Raw genomic sequence first — 22,615 nt, forward strand, 5'->3', positions numbered from 1 at the left:
TACTACGAGATTAGTTGTTATCTGATCACTTGAAAGATCTAGTAGGAGGAAAGAATTTTTAGTGATAATTTAGTCGCGTATTCGCTCCTGATCAGTTGTGCATATAGATCGGTAATTTTAATTTTTTTCTGTCTAAAAAAAAAGTTTGTGCTTATTTGCTAAATAACTATCATTAATGGTATTACTAACGTCTCGAGAAGAAAATTACTAAAACACCATGGTTTAAAAAAAGAGAAATGCCCTACGCCTTTTTAATTTATTAATTTTTTTAATGACATTCTATTACTTTGTAAAACTGTTGCTTCAGTGTTATTTCTCGACATTAAATACTGCTTTTGAATGAAACATCTCATAAGTATTTGGGAATTCTGGAGCATATTAAAGTCTTATAAATCAACAAATGGACTTTTGTTCGACTTTACGATTTTTCAATAAATCGAGAGCATGAAAGTTTTTCTACTGAACGAACGCCAAGAGGTAGTGTTTGGGAATCGTCTAAGGCGTCTCTGAGAGATTGGGTGGGGGTAGTTGTTGTTGTTGGGGAGGGGGGGGGGATAATTTTATGATCGTTAAACGTCGATCGATTCATTTCTAGTTGAAGAGTTACATCAACAACACCCGATTCAGTAACAGAAACGTAAAGAAGTTGGTTGATCAATTTTTTTTGAGTTCTTGATTTGATATCACCACGAATTATCAATATCAACATGACAGATAGACTCAGAACCAGGAGAATCTCCAGGGTGGAGAACATGAAAGTACCTGCTCACAAACCAAAAGGTAAATGGACGAATTTTATCAATTGTTGTCCTAAAATTTGACTTTCGTACTGAAGTCGATTTGTACAAAGATTTCAACATTTTGCCATGTGTTGAAAAATCGTTATAAGATAGGCAGTTTTTCTCTCAAATCCATATCGATGACTATAGTCGAATAAAAATAAACTGAATCCTATGGATCACTATGACAAAAAAAATAAGCTAAATGAAGAAACATTTGTAGTAATTAATTTTGTATTTCTGCATTTAGACTATCTTTTTTTAATATTCCGCGTCTTCTTTGACACACGTTAAATTACAGTGTGTTTCCAAACAGAACCATCGCGATTTGTCAATCAACTTTATTCTCTTCAATTGAGGGAAAAACTTTGTATTCAAATTAACTGGCACCTTTAATGATTGTTTTATCAAATTAATTAGGGCACAACTATGTCGGTTACATGGAACGGCTGGGATTTGTGCAGCGGATTTTATCGTAACGTCTTTTGAAAAGCTATTCGATCATGATGTTTGGTTTGGTTCGAATACTGCAAAAGCGGAATAGTTTAGGATGAAAGCTTCATTTATAAGGGAATAACAGAAATATTTTAAGAGAAAGGATTGACGAGATGGGCAGCTACGTCATATAAACATTTAAAATGGTCTTGCACCTCGGACTAAAGAAAGTAAAAATGGACAATTGATTTTTTATTACCGGCAAAGATGGAAAAAAATTGGCATTATTAAATTTTTAATGTTAAGCATTGATCGTTTTTTCAATTGACTTATGAAAATAATCAAGGTTTATCTACATTCTATGTAGTCCAACCTTCAGAGTATTTGGCGCCCACCAATGCCAGTTTTGATCAGACAGATGCCCTCAAAAATTCCCCAGAATGAGCGCAAAAGAATAAACCGACCGATTCCAAATTTCACCGATAAACAAAAGAACTACTGAAATGAACAAAAATAAATTAACTATCGACCTGGCATTCAAATAACGTGGTTTCCTGGAAAATTATTCCGCAGAAAAGTTGTGTGATGAAGCCACTTGGGGCCAGCCAAAGCAACCCTTAAAATGATCCTTAATTACCTTCCATATAAGACTGAATATAACAAATATTTTAACACCTCGTTTTAACAGCTTGCGATGTCGAAATTGCTGGCCAGTTAAAGACCACCGAGTTTAAAAATCTTAGGAAGGAAATCACTGAAAATTCAATCACTGTGAACAGGTGTTTCACGTACAATTTTTGTCACAAACTTCCAAATCGCAACGCCCAAGATGAGATGCACAGAACTCGAAATATTATCAACAAAACTGTAGTTGCGATAAACGTGGGGGGGGACCCAACACATCTTCTAACCGTTAATAATTTTGATTTTTCGGGTTCAAGTTGAATAGAGTTAATTTGTCCAAATATAGTTCCCAAATGAGTGAAATAAATTTCGAGGGTGTTGTTCTGTGTGCTGGTGATCGCTAAACGACAATTGGTCAATTTTGTAACTCGGAAATGGGAGTTATTAAAACCCTTTTATCAAAATTACAGAGAATTCCGATTTATTCAGTATTTCAAAAAGTAGAAATATACGGTGGTGAATTTTTTTTTTTTGCCAAATATCCATTTATTCCGGAGAAATATTGATTTTTTTTTTAATTGGATTTCTCCAGTCTAATCTCACTACTAAGGAAGTCAAGTTAGATTTGCATTGCGATAATGATATTACTCTAGCAGATGAGCATTTTCTACATACCCCTCAATGAACTTTATTAATAATTATTTAATTTGTTCAAATTGCTGATTTTCTTAACGGAAGAATTTCGATAAATTATTTAAGGCTCAAAATTATTGTTGGCGGTAATTCGAAATTATAAATGTTATGATCATGTGTTAGAGCAATATAATAGACACTATTTAAACGTAGTCAGAATTGTCAGAAAGTGATTCTGTTTCAGAAATACAGGATTGAAAAACTAAAAATTTCCCTGAAGTAGATGGATATTTGGCAAAAACAATTTGTTTTTCTCACCTTTTTGGTCACATGTTATGCCTTAAAATATCAGTATTAACCGACAACGCTTTTGCTACTCCAACCGCCTTACGATATAAGTATGTCTCGTTGTGTACACCTCGGATTATTTATTAATAAAGACGAAAAACATTTTAAACCGGTAAATATTGTGGAGAAAGAAATTTGAATAGATTTTATTAAGAAATAGGAAAATACCTACAAGTACTTTTTAACTAATATACTGTTTGTGAAATTTGAACTTTGTTATCCGCGCCAAGTCGATGAAATTTAATCAAAGAATGAAATTGAATTAATTGAGTGAAATGAAGGATTAAAGATATTATGCATATAAAAGATTGGCATGAATTATTTCAAATGTTTCATTTTCAATGTAAATACTGAAACTTTCAATAGAAGATTTGGATACCAAAGGATCATTTTACACATTTTCTGTTAGTAATATGGACTATCATAACGCCTGGTTATGTGTCACGCGCCAAGTGCTTTGAAAATTCTTCATCAACATCGACTATTTTCATAAATGACTTAAAAGAAAACAATCAATTGTCCAATGGCGGAATTTAATAAATGACGTGAACTCCATCCATGATACCTCCAACTTTGCTTCAAAAAAAGTAATAATCATTCCTCAATAAGAATGTTAACAATTTATGATGTGTCATCGTTCCGCTATGCTTAGTATTAACGCTTAATATTTTCTTGAATATTTAAGATGAAATCATAGATATTTCATGAAATAATTCGATTATATTTTTATAGAATGTTTGGAAAAATTTATTTTTATAAACAGGATGAGAATGAAGGGAAAAAACATATTTGAATTATGAAGTCGTAAAAATTTCAGAGGAGCCTATGTTTCTATTGAATTTTTGTATAGAATATCTCTCCTTGAAAATTTCGATAAAGCTCAACACTCTAATATGGAAATTCGCCATTCAAAATATTGAGTAATTAGTAGATTATGGCATGAGGACGATAGGTGGAGGATTGTGAGAAGTGTGAAATTTGCAGCACGAGGCGTGACAAGTCGAAGTCGAGGCGAGCCCCCCCCCCCCCCCCCGCCCCATCTTGTTAGAATTAATGGATCTGATTTAGTATTATAATTGAGTTTTATTAATGTAAAATAATGGTGCATTTCACAGCATGTGCCATATCAGCGATGACTCCTAGCAACCCGACTTGCATCGTGCTCTAGACTCCTATTTTTCTCATCCTACAAGTGGTGGCAGCACTCATTGTTATAAGTACAAATGTACAATATTCCTAACACATCTGAAAATAAAGGAGGAATTTCAGTATAGACAAAAAATAACCACTGACGCTATCCGACAGAGATTATGCGTATTAGTCACTTGTTCCTTTATTTATAACAATTTCAAGGGTAGAGATCCCCAGAAAATCAATTTAAAACCTGAGAAACTAAATATTTGCGATGCGATGGAAAAGTTGAAAAAATTTGTTGTCCAATATATTGAATCCAAAGATCCCATTCTATCTAAAAAGTGATAAAAATCGCTTTACTAATTTTGGAGATATTCCCAAAAGGCCATTTACGGAAAAAGTGTAATATCTCTACAACTACTGATTCGACTTAGTCCATCTGTAGTATAAATCATTGTAGTCGTGGGTAGCATGATGTCTCCAAAGCTTAAAGTATCATCTCCATTTTTTGCGAATGCTAGAGAGTGACGAATATTTTGAAAAAGAAAATATCAATAAAGCGGTCAATCAGGTTTGGAGATATTTGCGAAAAAGAATTTAAAAAAAAAAAGCCTTTCCCCTCGGAAAATATTCGAGCTATAGTTCGCCACTACGTTTTGGTCCTTATTATTATGTATGATCTGTGAAAATGTCAGGTACTTTCAAATTTTTTTACCTAATTTATTGCTTGATTTTCTAAAAGTTAATTTCGGCATCGTGGTAGAGGGCTCACAGACAGACATGCTTCTGAAGCATCGTATATCTGCGTGTTAGACCATTCTCCTTTATTTCTAATGATAATGAAGGAATTTGAAAAAGAACCAATTACAATGCCTTGAGTTGGAAGCAAAAAGAAAGGAAGGCGAAAAGAAAATTTTAAAGAGCTTTAAATGGTATTTCTCGTGCCTAGGCCGGAACAACTGATTCTGACAAATGTGGCTTTAGAGTTGGAGCCGAAGATTGGCCTTCGAGCCGAAGGTTAGCTCTCGAACCTTCAAATCAGACTATAAAGCCAGATTTGCCAGAATTACTTTGTTATTTTGTGTTATTGCAGGGAGGCTCGATTAGAATGGCGGTTTATCGGCTGCAATGGGATAGAAGGGTTTGCCGAGAACCATTAACAATGACTGAAGTCGACTGATTTTGTTTTCAAGCTTTCAAGAACGATATTACGGTATTGAAATATTGCCGTCAGCATTTCCAAAGTGAGGAAATGTGATTGTAGTGAAGTCAATCACAGTAGACTAGACTAGACTAGACTAGACTAGATATGTTGTGTTGATGTTCAACGCTTCCATGAAATCGCCATTGGTATGCAGTGTGTAATGTCATTTTTGAGGTCAGACATTGGATGAAAAACTTTTCATGCCTATTGACAGGTCATTGTTGCAATCTCTTCATATTAACTGATTGCGTTTGAACTGAATCACTTGAATACTCAAAAACGTGTGGTACGCCCATGGAAACCTGTGCAGTGAGTTGCGCCATTGTATCGTTCGTTCATCAAATGCCGTATGATGTTGGCTGTTGTCGAGATAACTGAGTGGAGCAATTAAAAATATTAAAGTTATTCGTTTAGTAATAGACCAACTTGGAGAGAAATAAGAACTGAAACTAGAGCGATAGTTTTCCAGTATTGGGAAAATCTATAACCGGATTAAATCAATCAACTTGATGCATGATTTTCACTCAATTAACGCCTGATTAATCTTTGTCACAATCTTTCTACGGAGCAAAAAGGTTACTCCGAAACCTTCAACAGAAAACAAATCTGACTTGTCTGGTTTTCATCTCTGGTGAAAGTAATAAATAAATACGTTATTAGGGCAGAGCTATCCGGTATCGTAAATCTAAACGAATAAGGAATAAACAAATTACAATTTGGCATTCAATTACACCGTAAAAAACTTGTCCGCATTCTTGATCCAACGTCTATTTGTAATTTATGTTCAATGGAACATAATTGTCGCATGAAACTTGTTAGTAGCTCTAGCTCGAGGATACACCGTCGAATGGAATATTTTTCCAATAAATTGTGGCAAACATTCGCGCAAGTCTTATTTGTTGAGCGTTATCAACTACTCCACATTCTACCGCTCCCTTCATTTATCGTTATGATATTTTACTGATATTCTTACGACATGCTGTATGACACTTGTTCCTTTATAAAATTTATGATTAAATAATTGTTTGATGATATTTTTCAATACTTGGATTGCAGCTTGGTTTGGATGCAGGCACGTGCAGATTCTTCTCATGACTCTAGGATTTTTCACGTGTTACGCGGTCAGAGTCGCTCTATCTATCTCGCTGGTGGCTATGACCAACTCTAAGCATGCCAATCCAGACTTTCCAGTAATTACCTATGTAGATTATTTAATATTATAAATTTCCATATGCATTTCTCCGATTAATTCATCTCATTGTAGTCAAAATAAACCGACAAAGAACCACCAAAAATCAACTCAAGGCATTCAATGAAAACTAGTTGGGGAGAATATGAATTACTGAACCAATAATTACTGAAATCTATTAAGTGACTCATAATTGACTTTTTTAACAATTACTCAGTAAGAGTCGGTTGGTCAATTTCAAAATTCTCATATTTTTCATTCAACAAATATAAATTCGATGATATTTTTCAAGTCAGGTAGAAAATTTCATTTTAATATTTCTTAATATAAATTTTGAAATCAAGCTACAAGCAGCATTCGTTGATGTTATTATTTAATGAAAATTTTAATGGAGTAAAATTCTCTGCTTGATGACTGTTTCTCTTATTTATTCGCATTCTCCATTGAAAAGTCACAATGATAAATAAATGAAAAATTCATTAACGTTTCAACTTTGTTCCATTTGAGATTGTAAAATATACGATCCTTGCATTCCCCCACGTTGCGACAAACTACTAGAATCATTCAAAATAATTATTGCCTTTAAAAAAAAAAGTAGAATTCAAATTTCGGTGGGCGCTTCTAATAGGGATTCATCAGGTATTTATTTCTCAAAAGCGTGAACCAATTTTATAAACAGATTATCGAAAAACACTAACATTAAAAGAAAGCAAGTCATTGTTAGAATAATATTGTGGTTTTCACCTAGAGTAAAAATCTGTAGGGCATTGGTGGTAAACAACATTCTACGTCATTGGGGCCGATAAATCGTTTTTTTTTTAACCTTAGACGCGTGTTTTCGGCCGCAACGACATATAGTGGTATCATAGCTGCCGCCAAAAAAGTAATGAAACTGAAACACTTTAACTTTTTCACACTCTGCGTGAAAAATATTATCTCCGTAATGAGCTTCCTTTTTTCGAGTTGGAGGAAAGGCCAGCACCGATCTCGAACCGAAAAAAAAATGAAGGGCAGTGCGGATAAATTTATTAAACAACTGTCTCTATTGATCGATTGACACCTCATTATTTTTTCTAATTTAGGAATTTAATTGGGAGGATGGAGTACAGAACACAATTCTCAGTTCATTTTTCTGGGGCTACGTGATAACCCACATACCAGGCGGTGCTCTAGCTCAAAAATTCGGAGCACGCAAACTATTTTCCTACGCGGTAGGTCTTTGCGGACTTGTGACAATATTAGTTCCTACAGCAGCTACATACGGAGGTTGGCAGGCTGTTGTCGTCCTGAGGATACTCACCGGATGTTGTCAAGGCATCGTACCCCCATGTATACATACTCTGTTATCAAAATGGGTACCTTTAGAGGAAAGAGGAAGAGCAGGTACCGAATAATAAACACTATTACTTGAAGGAACCTCACAATTTCACAATGAAATTTCATATTAACTTTTTACTGTCGGAAATAAAAATCGGAAGTGAAGTGGTAAACCAGGCTAGGTCAATTTAAATTCTTTATTTGTTTAGTCCATACCTCGGGGTATACGATTACAAAATTTTGCGAAAATTTCTCCTCCTTAACCAATCTTCCTTAGATTTGGAGCTGTGGGTCCATAACTCTATGTAAAGATAAATCGGCTTATCTTGGCTTTCCTCTATACTGTTGAAATAAGTAATTAATGATAGTCTCTACATTTCTTTCCATTTTTATATTATTAATTATTATTTTGAAAAAAAAAAACATGAAATGAGAGTCTGTTCCTTCTTTCCTTCATATTTGATATAGAGTCATCGAACTATTGCAATGGAACAATCAAGAAATATTACAACATTTAATGAATATTAACACTATTGTAAAGAGCCCTACACATTACCAATTTATTCATCTCTACCAAGAAAGTAATTTGTTTTTTTTTTCGAAAATATGTACTGGATGATTTTTCAAAGGTAGTTGCACGTACTCTGGTGGCTGGCTGGGCAACGTAATAGCCCTATTAACCTGTGGAGAACTAGCCAAATCAGTATTGGGCTGGCCAGGGAGTTTCTACAGTTGGGGTGGAGTAGCCATTGTCTGGGCTATCCTCTTCTTCATCTTTGGAAAAGAGTCTCCCTCTGATCACAATGAAATTCCCTCAGACGAAAGAGAGTATATTGAAGTCAGCTTGGGAGTAACAGAAACCGTTGAGGTAGGCACATTTTGCACATCCTCGTTTTAGGGAACAAATCACTTTTCCCCATATGCACGAATGGCGTGAACATCAGAATAAAAGAAAATTGGAAAGAGAAAGCCGAGGACGTCTTTGGACTCGTCGTCGTCAGCATGCTGGCTCTACGACCAAAGCGTCCCAGGAGAACAGGCTCGAGTCCCGGTGATGAAGGATTATTTCATCGCCGGAACACGAAACTAGCGCATGAGGAGTTTACAAGTATGTGGAATTAAATATAAGTTAACTTAGAAGCAAATGCGGGTAGGGAATTAAACTGCGGTATCATGCCGGTACTGGAACGGGGTAGGTATAATAATAAGACCGCAACCACCAGCCAATTTTTGTTTTTTTATTAGAAGCACAACCACGTAATTAACCACGTAGGCTGTTGTCGATAGAAATGATAAATTCTAGCTATTGGTTGAACTCCAAATTCTACTCGTGTTTCAGGATTATTCCGCATTATAATCAGGCGAATTTATGTATTTGATTTTTTAGTGGGAGTTCAGTTACTACGATCCCAAAATTCAGCACATGCATTTTTTAGAACGCGTACATACATGGATGTTTGCCTGTGCGTGTGTGTGTGTGTGTGTGTGTGTGTGTGTATGTGTGTATGTGTGTGTGCGTGTGGGTGCGTGTCACAGGAATTTTCATCGATTGCGCCCTAAGTAATCGATGAAATAAAACAATTTATTCCCTTTAAATATCGGTATTGATGAGGCTTACCCACTGCCAGCAGATAAGATTCATTCTTGCATATTCTTGAATTTTTTTTAATAAAACGTTTGTCACGACAAGTAAATCAAAAATGGATGGCAATTCACAAATGATGGCTCAACACAATTGTTGGGGTTTCCTCGGGATCAGGTTTGAAGATGCAACTCATAGGAACACTCGTTAATTTTATTTTATTAAAAATCAGGAAACTTAACCAAACATCAGTATCAGAGTAATGTGACTATCTCTGGATACTATTCGCTGGATGAATTCAATCATAATTGAAATTGTTTGTTCTAACGTTATTAAATTGGAGTTGGAAAATAATAATGACAATGGTCTTGATAAATGTAGGATCAGGGTACAGGGGACGGCAATAATTTTAATCAAACTTGAAATATATATTGATACTAAAAATTAAATCGGGTATAATAAAGATCCACGATCTTAACTGGTCAACTCTTATCCTTAGACTGCATCATCCATCATCTTCTCGCACCATCCATACTCATTTGTTTATAATACTTTTCTTTTTCACTCTGTCACACTATTTCTCTCTCAAACTCATTCCACTCATAGGACATACATAAACCCACAAAGACATACCACACACGTCGCACTCATTCCCAAAAATCATTTCCCTCTTCCGCTTAATCTCACAATGGCTCTTTCTTCTATCACGCAACGGGCATTCCATACTTTCATATAAACATTCAAATCTTGTCAATCGTCTAAATATTACAGTCTAGGTTTACTCATTCTGGCGACATACTTCCATCTCACTCTTACCCACTTTTGTCTTTGTTTTATTCCATACAAAAAAGATCAGTCATCCTACATAAATCTTATTTTTGCCACACTTCTGGCCATTTGCGAAGTCATCCGCTTTTGGTCACTTTAGTTTGTTGATAATTGTATTCTATGAATTTTTCCTATGTCATGATTGATTAATAAATACAGAGTGAATATGAACTGATAAATCCTATTTATCAAAAGAGAAGCCTATAAATTAAGGTAGCTCATAGGACAATGTCATCGGCATATGTTCACACTAGGTCTTCTATAATATGAAAAATGAAACCGTAGAAGTGAGCATCCATGATGATGAGAAAACAATAATGACATCAGAAAATCAAAATTGCAAGATAGCATGCCGAATCATAGTTGTAATCCATTAGCAACAAAACTGTGCCGTATATAATTCAGGAGCATTTTGCCACTTGTATTTGTTATTCAACAAAATATTCTAAACGCTAACCTGGTAGCATTTTGTTCACACATAGTACTTGAATTTTTCATCGAATTTCATGCATCCATTGAGGGGAAGTTATTTGCATATTCGAAAATGAGACGTGTTAGTTTTTCTGCGGCCGACAGTCGAACGAACGTTGTAATGATACTATTTTCTGAAAATTCGTAAAAATTACAGAAAAGATCCAATTTTTGGGATTAAAAAGTATGTAATAACAATTGATAAAACGTACAGGACATGACTTGCCATTCGTTCGGCAATAGATAGTTTTAAGGTATCCCCCTTTTGTTTGCGGTTAATAGAAAAATTATTATTAACCCTTTATTTTTATATTTCCAAGGAAAAAAGTTATACTTGAATAAAGTATACTTCATACTTGATATAACATATGTCCGGAATACGTACAAAAAGTATATTTATATTCTTGAAATAAGTATAATAGTAGTGTATCGTTTGAAAGATACTTCCGAACGCCGTGGTAAACTTTGTTCGGATATTAAAATGGTTGGATAAAATACTCGAAAACACAACACTTTTTGATGTTAATAAAGAATGTATTTAGTTGACTATGAATTGTACAATGTCACAGTGGACTGTATTGAATGGTTGAACGGTTGATTGTAACTAACAAAAAACAAGCAAGTCGCAGCCTTTATATCTCGTAAGAAATGCTGTGATTGGCTCAGTATTGTAAAATTGGGTAATTCCCGGATTGACTAAATGTTAGAAATAGAACACTCTAAGTATTGGGACTCATAAAGTTCAGGTAGGGTCAAGATCTCCTGAGACACTGATGATGGTCATGGGGACCAGGGATATAGTGACATGAGATTAGAAATTTTTCATGTAGTGTAGATGATTTTATGACAATACTACTTTATCTTTTATTGTCCAGGACTCATGATACGACGGTGCGTTCTCTGTTGTAACACTCGTTGTGCGTCGAATCCATGATCCTCTTACACGTTTCCACTCATTCCATCTCTTCCATCATCTCCTCTAGTTCCCTCCAATCGTCTGTCTCTTCCCTTCTTCATTACCTTCCGACCTCCATCCCCTTCCTCTCCCACCCATTCAGGTCACATATATTCCTTTCTTGTCTCCTCTCAATGTCCTATAATCACTGTGACGTAATTTCGAGAGGTTGACGGAACCCTTCGTCCGTTAGTCAGCCCTCTGGCACCACCACACCCCAAAACGCAAAAATCCAAATCGTCACTTAGAGGCCAGGTCATTTAACGGAATGACCACCGTTCCAAAAATCCTTCTCCCTTTGCAGCCCCGAATTCCCCACTGCTCGGTCCGGAGAGAGTTCTAATACGAACCTGAAGCTGAAAGGAGATGCACACTGGGATATCCAATAAAACAAAAAAACAAAATTAGAGAATTATCGGGGAGAACAATTTTTAATTAAATTCAAGATTCAGTCTCGATACAATTCAATAATTAAGTAACCATTACATAAAATCCCGTTAACTCGATTATACGTGATTAATGACATACCGGAATACGATTCGAGTCATTGTCGTCTAATTACAATATATGAAGGCGGTTCTGAAGTTTAATACACAATATCAAAAAAAAAAAAATTAAACAAATAATTAAGACAGAAGGTCAACGCAGTCAGTTAACAGATGAGCAAATAACTGAGTCGCTAGACTCTAGTGGGTATTATCACGGACACAACAAGTGAACCGGAACAACTGGGGTAGTCACCCTAATTGTCGATAGTCGGAATATAAACAGAAGGTTTGATCAGAAATACTGTAATTAAAATTCTTCAAATAATTCAATGACCCGGAACAATCCGAAAATTGATAAGTCTCCGTGACCCCAAACAGAAGAAATAGATAATAGATACGCCAATCCGACACAAACATTTTCGAGGTCACGAGACCGTCACATTCCTCAACTGAAATTCCGTGGCGAGAGAATTTACCTGGAATTTGCCATGCAAAATTCATAATAGAAATAATAAAATTCACTTATCGAACTAACAAAGTTCAATTATCGAAATAACAATATTTAATTAACCACACGGAGAGAGAGACAGCAATCGAGAGTTTTCACCAATTGAAGCGGCCAGAGATTCGTTGAGAGAATACTTAACATATAGTCCTTCTGGACTCGGATGTCCGGGACATCAAATTTAAATTACTCTCGGAATCTGCCCACGATTAATTAAAATGAAAAATGCAAAAGAAAGTTACAAATGCCACTGATAAAAGGTCCACCACGCTCACCAGATCTCCAGAAGGCCCAGATTGCGTCACTCTCAATTAACTTTACTCACAGGCCCACTCTCAATGCCCACCAAACGGGAAGTGTCCTTACAACACACGTGCCGCACGCAACAGGTGGCTAACGCACTCTAGGATATAAGGGTAGAGAGTGGCGACGTTATTGTCCACCAATCCCCATCAATCAGGCATGCGCGACATCTGCCCTTACTCCTAACGTATGCGTCCTCAAGTGCTAACGCATGCGCCCTTGCTCTTGGCGATGCCGAGTGAGCAGGTTTCAATCGAACCTTCCTGAGAAATACGTCTCAGCGCATCCTGAATTCTCCAAAATCATGTTTGGCGTTAAATCCTCCCCTCAGAGAGATAATTGTCTCTCCTCCTTCACTCTCTGTCATTTTCCTCCCGAGCGCCAATCAACCACGTGTCTCCAGTGTTGCGTCACTTCCGGTGTCCTCGAGGACTGCATTGTGGCTCTCTGGTCGGTCACATCCCACAAGCAATCCGATGTCATCAATCCCGAGGAGTTTGACGACATCTCTCGGGTCTCTGGCCTCGAGGGCATCAAGGATGCCCTCGAGGTCCTCGATGTCCCCAGAAGGAGGGCAGTGGCCCGGACATTTAAATTTGGCACAACGAAAAAAAAGAAAATCAACCCCATGAGAACCCTGCTCTCCTCTCTCCCCTGAACGCTCGTCACTGAAGGTGACTTCCCGTCTGCCGGAACTGGCGAAAATCGCGAAACGGTCGAGAACCCGCAACTGGTAAAAATACCACGTTACAGCCCTTATCCGTTAATTTCTTACTACCACCCTTTCTTAACTTCCCTTCGAAGCTCCACACCCCTCTTGCCATCCGGACTCTCGAATCACTATCCGACGACAGCACAATATCACCGGCAGACGACGGATGGTATACCTTTCTCGCTCCCAACATCACCCTCCCCCTTTTTCTTTACTTGCTAGCCTTTATTTCTAAGTCTGAAATTACCAGACTGAATAGTAGAAGATTGAGGGAACGGCGCCGGTACAACTCCCTTCAAGTCCAAAACCCTTCTCCCACTTCATTCTTGACCGTTACTCTCCCAATCGTATCCTGATATGCTGCCTCGATCCTTCCCGCCGTTGTCCTCCGCATGACAGCCCTATTCATACTGTTCAAGGCAGCCTTAAAGTTCACGAATGGTGCGAAAAGTCTTCTCCTTTCTTCCTGAATCTCTCTGTATATTACAAAGTTTAGAACCAAGGTCTTCTCCATCCTACCCATACCCTTTCTAAACCCCGTTTGATTATGTGAAATCAAGCTTTCCCTCTTCATCTCCTCCGTCAGCCTCCCCCTTATGATTTCCATATAAACCATATATTAGGGAGACATGAGAGTTGGGTTCCAATAGTATTCAACATTTCTGCCTTTCCCTTTCTCAAAACCCACGCTACTAACCTTAATTTTCAATCATCCGCCACGAGCCAACCCTCTACAACACCTCGTCAGCAACCCCTCGTTGACTCCCCTTCGACTCTCACTCTTTCGTTTTCGTACCCCCTATTGACGCCCTTTATACACTGCTCTCGCCACTTCACTCCAATACCTTTTCATTTCCACATGCATTCCTCTCCTTTTCTCCCTTTCACTCTTATCTTCCAACTTGTTCATTCTTCTCCCCTGAAAGCCTTCCTTTCCTTCATACCCCAAGGATTACCTTCTAAATTTCCCTCTCGACCTCTCCAACTTATTCCATCTTCCTTGCAGTTTTTTATACTTTCATCTCCTTATCATTTACTTACCTTTACCACATGGCTAACTGATAGTCACTTACATTCGACACCAAAGATTAATGCTCATTTTGAGTATATTTTATAATCAATTCAAGTACATTCGATTCTCGAGGCTAATATTGAATAAAAAATCTTATTCCCCCAAGTGGTGTGAAAAAATCAACTGGTTATCCATTTTACCATGGAAAAAACATTATACTAGAAAAGAAGTATATTCAGTCGAAATATAATAGTACATATACTTACCTCAAACATATGCAATACTCAGTTTAAGTATACAGATTATCCTTAAACAAAGTATAAAATATATTTGACTTAAGTATATATTTTTTTGCGCGTTTGTTTGATCTATTATTCGGAACAGAATATACTTTCAATTATGTTTTTTCAAGTTTCAAAGGATATAGCAGTTTATGCATGACAGACCTCACTATCAGGACATACTTTCAATAAACTTGAAAAAACCGAAAGTAAGACTTATCTCATCTGTGTAAATTTCATATTTTGTGGAATTTCATCAGTTTTTTTATTTCTCGATTTCCTAAAAGTGATAGGTAGAAGTACATAGAGTCATGATCCTCTAACTTCATATTTTTTATTTTCAGACCATTCTCCATAGTTTCCAGAATTTTAGTTACCAGAATTTTCGGTGCGACGAAGATGAGAAAGTCATAATGCATTTATAGGCGCAATGAAATTCTATTAAATTTCTAATGAAATCGGAAATTTTATAATTTTTTTATCTTTAAATTGCATTCAGTGGTAAAATGACCGCGAAATTTACCGATTAGTTTGATTGGCCCACAAAATTATCTATTGCCAATGTCAAAAGGCATTGACTTTGCAGCGCAATTATGACACAATTCAATTTCAACTCGAACTTGTCACGGGAAATTTCGGGGAAAATTGTCAACAGCGGGAGGGCATACTATCTAATCGGCTTTATTTATAGACTGTAGAAAAATCGTTTGAATTTAACAGCATTCGGTGTCCAACAAAGTTCCCAGCGTGAAGTATCACTGTGTACGATGGTTTAGTAAAAGAATAATACTATTGAAACGATAATCCTTGAGTCATATAATGTATCCACGACACTCATACACGCGTCGTCATAGCGTCGGCTTATGAATGTTAATTTTATGATATTAGGCTTGATATGGTACACTATGTCATTATCCCGAAAAAGATTACTATGAACTATATCTAAAGTAACATTTCTTCAATCTAGAATCCTATGTCCTTATCATCCTCGTCTTCAGTTCAGAATATTTTAAATCCGCAAATTTAAAGAATATTATTCCATTCTGGTATAGGCATGAAGTCAGATTTACCTCCTGTTTCGCATCCGCTGGGTGAGAAAAAAAAACATTTTTAACACTGGTGCGACGTCCAGCCCGTATCGAAAAGTCCTTTTTCGTTTACTCGGCACGTAAGCAAGGAAACTTGAAAACATAAAAGACATTTGCACATTCTTGTAAACAATATGAGACAAAAGTCCTTACTTTTTACTGGAGACTGATAAATTCTAATGGAATGAGGAAACTATTGAGTTTTGAAGGTTAAGAATATTTTTTCACTCGAGGGTGCAGATTTCTCTCTAATGTGGCAGGTACATTTTTTTCGCTCGTTAGAGAATGGAAGAGGAATAAGAGATCAAATAAAGATGTTATGCTGACGTGTACGATAACCAAGGGAGGCGAAGGTACGAATGGTCTACAGCTGGGTCAAGTGCTTGTATTTATTATTCCAGGACGGCAACCGTACACGGAGAGGAATCTCTTGAAAACAATTGAAAATTTTATTTGCTGAAATATGAGTTTTTCTACCAACTTCGGAGAAAATTTTCGAAATTCCATGAAATTTTCCCTTCCGAGGATCAGATTTTTTCATCACTGCAAGAATGTGACTTTTTCCAGAACACATACTAGAATTGTTATAGAAAATTTCTCACCGAGTATTTTTGATGAAAATTGTATTTTAGCACCCACCAAGATGTACAACGAATTTTCGACGAATTTTCGTCTATTTTATACAAATTGTTCTTATGTGATATTCCCATGAAATTTGATGAGTTCTGTTTATTTGTATAGGCATTATTCAACAACCACTTGTTGATACTAAATCGATTGCTATGGTCCTGGAGAGTATAGATTAATTGACTATGATCACTCGATTCCCCATTAGATTAGATGTTTTGTCATGATTTAATTTCATATAAATTCTTGTTTGTAGACATTGAAAACACCTTGGCGGTCGATCATGACCTCGATTCCTGTCTGGGCATTGCTCATTGCTCAGTGCTCACAAGCCTGGGGTTTCTGGATGCTCCTCACCAAGACTCCGACGTATATGGATCATGCATTGCATTATAAAATCGATGAGGTAAACGAACAATTCCTTTTTTGACATTGTGTAATTGGTTAAAGTGGTCTCTTGAGTTGATAAAAATAACACTGATCATTAATTTTTTTATACGCCGTGCCGAATGTCGATTATAAATTATTTTATCTGCACCTATATGGTAAAATAATGGGCAACGCATCGCCACGTCAATATTCCAATTGAAATTGATTATTTCAATTGCATTCGTGTGAATGGAAGGCCGGGATAAGATGACTGTACGTGAGTCGAATAAAATTCACCGATAGTGATTAAGGTCAAAGCTTATGCAACTACTGTTACTCGTGAAATTTTAATTAAGTAGTTGACTAAATGTTATCACAGAGTAAGTGGAGGCAATGTGAAACATGTGATTGAAAGTTATTGCGGTAGAATGTATCGAAATTTTCCCTCCGAACGTTAACTATTATGTCAAAATTTTGATTCAGTATTTCTGTGTTAGTATTATAGAAATCCTATTTAATTGTGAAATCGAAGTAACTCCATAGTACGTAGAATTGTATAGCGAAAAATGTTTTTCGTTCGCAATGTCATCGGAAATTTTCACATATATTGATAAATTCATATAAAGTTGCAATATCTCAATGGGCTCTCAAGATATCGAAGAGAAACGGGGCAGTAAATATTTGCTCGGATGAAAAACAATGTTACTCGATTCTGCAGTGACATAGAGAAGGAAAATGTTTTAGCACATTATTGGGGTGAATATAGATTTAATGACGAAAAAATGAAATTCCATGGACAGTAGACTATCATGCAGTTCCCAGTGCAATGATATTGAATAGCTATTCAGTAGTCGGAGATCGAAAAATCATAAATTTTCAAGTTTTACGGACAATTCAGTAGAATTCCAGAATTTCAGACAATATGAAATTGAAAATTTATTGATGTAGTCAAATTTACAATTGAATACAAATATTCAGTGTGAAATTACCCTGAATTTTCAATGGAACCCAAAATTTCATGATTTTTACCCTTAAATTACATTTTAGAAACATTTTTACGAGATTTTCAGGGGAACGGAAATTTACAATTCTACTTGGATTTTTCAAAAAATTGTAATGTTTCAATACCCCGATATTTTAACATTCCAGTATCGTAACTGAATTTTTACCAGTGATCAAGCTGGATGTTTTAGATTTGGTCTGAAAATCACGTAAGTCACAAACAAACGGATCAGTAGCGAAGTGGCTCATCGATTTAAATCGAAAAATAACAAATGTTTCGAATGCATTGAAAAAGAGATTGCTCTCAGTCCCATTTGCAAGCACCAAAAGTTTAGTTTGTTGTCAACCATTTTTTCTCCACTTTCCGTCATAAATTATTTGTTCTTGTTTAAGAAAATAATGCTTAACAAAGAGGGAAATTATCTCACAAAATCGATACAGAATATTATCGTTTGATTGTAAAAAGCCATACGTTTTTTTTTTCAGAATGGCCGGGTATCAGCACTACCATACCTGGCAGCATGGCTACTGGGTTTCCCCATAAGTTTCGCATCGGACAGGCTAGTTAAGGCTGGCTACGTGTCTCTAGTTAACATGAGGAAGATAGCGAATACCATTGGTGAGTTTATCCCGGCAGCAGCATTAATTGGACTCGGTTACGTTGATAGTGAGCATCGTGACATTGCTGTCGGTGTCCTTGTTACATCGGTGGGTTTCAATGTCGCTGTGTTTAGTGGCCATCAGATGAATCACATGGATCTTAGTCCAAATTTTGCTGGTATACTCATGGGAATCACTAACGCCGCGGCGAATATTTGCGGAATTGCTGCACCACTCATTTGTGGACTCATTGTTACTGACACGGTGAGCATTTTTTTTGTTATTCTCTGGATACTGTTGGAAAAAATGAGGACTAAGAATGAACTCTTCAAGTGATTACCGAATCCTTAAATTGACCATTTCCTACAATTGTGTTATCATGATGGAGTAATACTCACGAGAGGGCTGAGTCATATTTACGTAATCTAAGTAGTCCTGTAGTGATTATTTCTAATTGCCATAGGAACTTGTGAGGAGGTGAAATATATGACTTTGTCGTTCAAAAATTATGAAATCGTTGGGTGCGCGAGTCTGGTATGTCGGGTTTTTCTATTTGTCAGTCAAAAATTAAATTGGTCAATTATTTTTAATATACTCATTATAAGACTCAATACATTAGATGCACAGAGCAGAGGTTTTCAATAAATTGTAAATCCTGCAGGCAAAAGGAATTTATAATGAATGCATTCTTACATGTAAGACAGGGAATTTATATAGAGTTTCACATCTTGTCAAGTTACAGGAGATGGATAGCATTTTGGATGAGGTAGGGAGGAAACCATGATTATTCTCGCATATAATACCACAAGAGCTACGAAATTTCAAGTCAAGTTTTCCAGTCTAAAAATCACGAGCGCGAAGCGCGAGTGATTTTTCTGGAAAACTTGACAAGCTTATTTGTTTGTAGGGAACCTTGAGGGAAATATCAGATAATTTCGAAGTTCGAGTGGTATTCGGGGGATTATTTTTTCCATCCAAATCTTGGCCGATAGAATTGCACCATGAGACATAATTTTCAACGAATTGCCATTTAATCTGTCAGATACAATTGAGGGTTACTTCAACATTTGTTTTTTTTTATATATATCAACATGCAAAATTTCCAGTGTAATTTTCAAGAATATCCGCTGAAATACCGTGTTGACTATACAAAATAACGTCGAATGGTGCAATCCTATTGGCCAAGATTTGGATGGAAAAAATAATCGATATAATTTAACAAGCAAATTTTACTTAAAAAAAGGGATAGTCGCTTGCCGTCGCCGAGAGCGGATGCGCGACAAGCTGCTTTTTTGAAAATTAATCCCTCCCCCCTAATGAGGGAAAAGCTTCCCTCACCGCCGTTCGGATATTTAGAACGCCTGCCCAGCCGTTTAATTTCCCCTATTTCCTTGTATTCCCCCACCCCACGCTATCTGCATTACCGACTTTTCCCTCTGCTCCGATTTTGCAGCCGTAACGTTCGGTACCTTACCAACAAAACTGGCTGCAAAATTAGTTCCGGCGCTACCGCTAGGACATTTCGTGGTTGATCTCCCAGGACTGGCACTGCGAATCTCCCCTATGGTCTCTGTCTCCGCTTTCCTCCTCATCGCGCTCTTTACATAGACTGCGTGAACCTCCACGTGGTTTCCCACTGTTGGCGTTGTACTCAGACACACATTCTTGGCTGGCTCTTCGGCGTTTTCGTTGCCGAGGATGCCAGCGTGGCCTGAGATTCATACCACTTCTAGCTGATCATGCACAGCTATTCTCTCCATCAGCTCAGCGCACTCGTTTACAAGCCGGGAGGAGCTGACGCTTCCGCGGAGTGCCCTCTGTGCACCCGGGCAGCTAATTCCGTTTAGAGTAAGGGTAACTCATTCCGTTTAGATTAAGGTTGCGTGTGACTCTAGTCCGCTGGCCCTCCGTATTGAGGGCCCATCGAGTATATCCCCGCCCCCGCACTATCGCCAGTCCCGCAGTCATCTGTGTACCAGACCAGCCCCTTGGACGGCAATCACTCGCCATCGCCTCCCATTAGAGATTCCTCGTAGTGAAGGTCGATCTGTAAGGATCTATGGAAGTGCCACTTCGGTCTGTATGGGTTCACTCCTGCAGACAGTATCTTATTCAGAAATACGTCTGCATGCAGCGAGAATGACCGCATGACAACTCTTAGCTGTTCTCCATGTCCTCTGACGCTGCATCCTCGCAACCATTAGAAGGGGCCGTCCTCAGGGCCCCTGCCATACCTAGCAGCGCAAGCCTACCCATTCTGCCAACCGTCCTCCTGTTGCAGACCTTGTTCATGGCCGGCGACCAGTATCACTGTTCATCATCTGTTCATCACAAAATACAATCACTGGGAATCATTCGTCAATAGAATGTACAATCGTGACAATTAAAATAAACAGTCACAATAATAAATCACTATTTCTTGTGAGTATTTATGTCACGAATGCTGTGAACCCTAAACAGTCTTTCATAAACAAACTGGAGAATTTATTCAATAATTTGACTTTACATTCATCTCTCTGCTGGGTCGAAAAAAGTGCCAGTCTCGAAAAATGAATTTGACAGATTGGCAGAAAGTACGGGACATACACAGAAAATTGAAACAATTTCATTACAACCCGCTATAATCTTTATGATTACTTATTGTAGAGATAAAATATTCACATAAATGTGGGGAGAGAGTAATGAGAAGCCAGACGATGATAAAAATGCTTACTCGGATCATATACTCCGGCGTGTATCAGTTATTTGGATATATCTAGAAAGACTACGCACTTCTAATAACTCAAAAACTGTTTCAGAGCGATGTCCACCAATGGAGGAAAGTCTATTTCTTATCAGCTGGGATTTACATAATAGGAAATTTAGGATTCGTCCTGTTTGGAAAAGCCACCGTACAGCAATGGAATGACACAACTACATATATTGAGGATCATGAAATCTCAACAATTCCTGAAGGCCCCAAGGATATGGATGAGAAGAGAATTGAAGAAAAGAGTGAGATAATACAATAATTCTTCACCTTATACATACATCAGGTGATTGCATTTATTAGATAAGAAATATTTGAGAAAATATTTCTCAGGTTAATTTGCATCTCAGACTATGATAATGTAGCTATTTAATATTTATTGTATACACAAACGACGTTTGAAATTCCTTAAACGCTATGGGAATCTATACCAATGAATGACACAATAGGGATATTTTCGTCACCAAAAAATAATCGTGGTTGAGTACCTCTACTCTCTCAAAAATCCCTTCCGTCGATGCGGCCCCCCCACCCTCCTCACGCACACACACAAACGAGCATTATTCCCTAACAACGACAATAATTTGGACATGTGGACAAGATAGATTCCAAATAGAAATTTAAATGCCCCCTTGTCACAGTCGAAATTCAGACAGTAGGTGGTGCCAGCCATTTCGCATGGCTAAATACTCACGTAGTTTTCTAATTAACCACGTAGTCAAAACGATCAAAAGTGTCATAGTATAGGCCAGGGGCCATTTGTCCAGTGGTTGCCTATTATGTGAGGTTGATGATGCATAAATATGGTCGCCAAAGCAATGCAAGGCATCAGGGCAGTATCAACATTCACAAAATGTCCAAAATTCACTCCGTTGTGATTGAATTATATGAAATAAACGCTTCTTTACATCCAAGTATTGTTTTTGTCCTTCATTCTTCCATTCCTTTCTACTTCTAGCATTGCATTTTTCATTCTGCCCCTTGGATTATCAACAAATTTGACATAAAATGACATTCAATACAGGAAAGTGTAACAATTTTTGAGGAACGCAGAGCACCTTGTCTGTGGCACTATCATCTCCTGGCTAATATCCCATTACGGTGGGCCCGGGTAATGGGGACGGGTTCCTGTTACAACCAAACGAAATAAATATTGTTGGATTTTAATGATTCAAATCGAGAAGAATCCACACTTCAATTACATTTATTTATTTTGAACAATAGTCCTCCTTACAGTCACCTGCTGTGCGCCTCGTCGACTGACTCCCACTCTTATGAGTTCGCTTGCTGCGCCCTGCCACTGCGCACACACACACACAATGAAAGCACAAATGTACTCCATTCTCAACACGCCTCTTACATTTGTACTTTTATATCAAT

General features: G+C 37.2%; 1 protein-coding gene across 1 annotated transcript; it reads left to right on the forward strand.

Annotated features, from left to right (window-relative positions):
* Positions 1 to 57: 57 nt before the first annotated feature.
* Positions 58 to 22,149, forward strand: LOC135160959 (putative inorganic phosphate cotransporter). The gene is made up of 8 exons (XM_064118149.1): positions 58 to 111; positions 596 to 780; positions 6,214 to 6,347; positions 7,429 to 7,729; positions 8,293 to 8,531; positions 16,772 to 16,921; positions 18,373 to 18,750; positions 21,285 to 22,149. Exons 2-8 carry the CDS (start codon positions 708 to 710, stop codon positions 21,495 to 21,497), a joined length of 1,488 nt encoding a protein of 495 aa, XP_063974219.1. The 5' UTR covers positions 58 to 111; positions 596 to 707; the 3' UTR covers positions 21,498 to 22,149.
* The last annotated feature ends 466 nt before the right edge of the window (positions 22,150 to 22,615 follow it).

Source organism: Diachasmimorpha longicaudata, chromosome 3, assembly GCF_034640455.1.
Source record: "Diachasmimorpha longicaudata isolate KC_UGA_2023 chromosome 3, iyDiaLong2, whole genome shotgun sequence".
Lineage (NCBI taxonomy): Eukaryota > Metazoa > Arthropoda > Insecta > Hymenoptera > Braconidae > Diachasmimorpha > Diachasmimorpha longicaudata.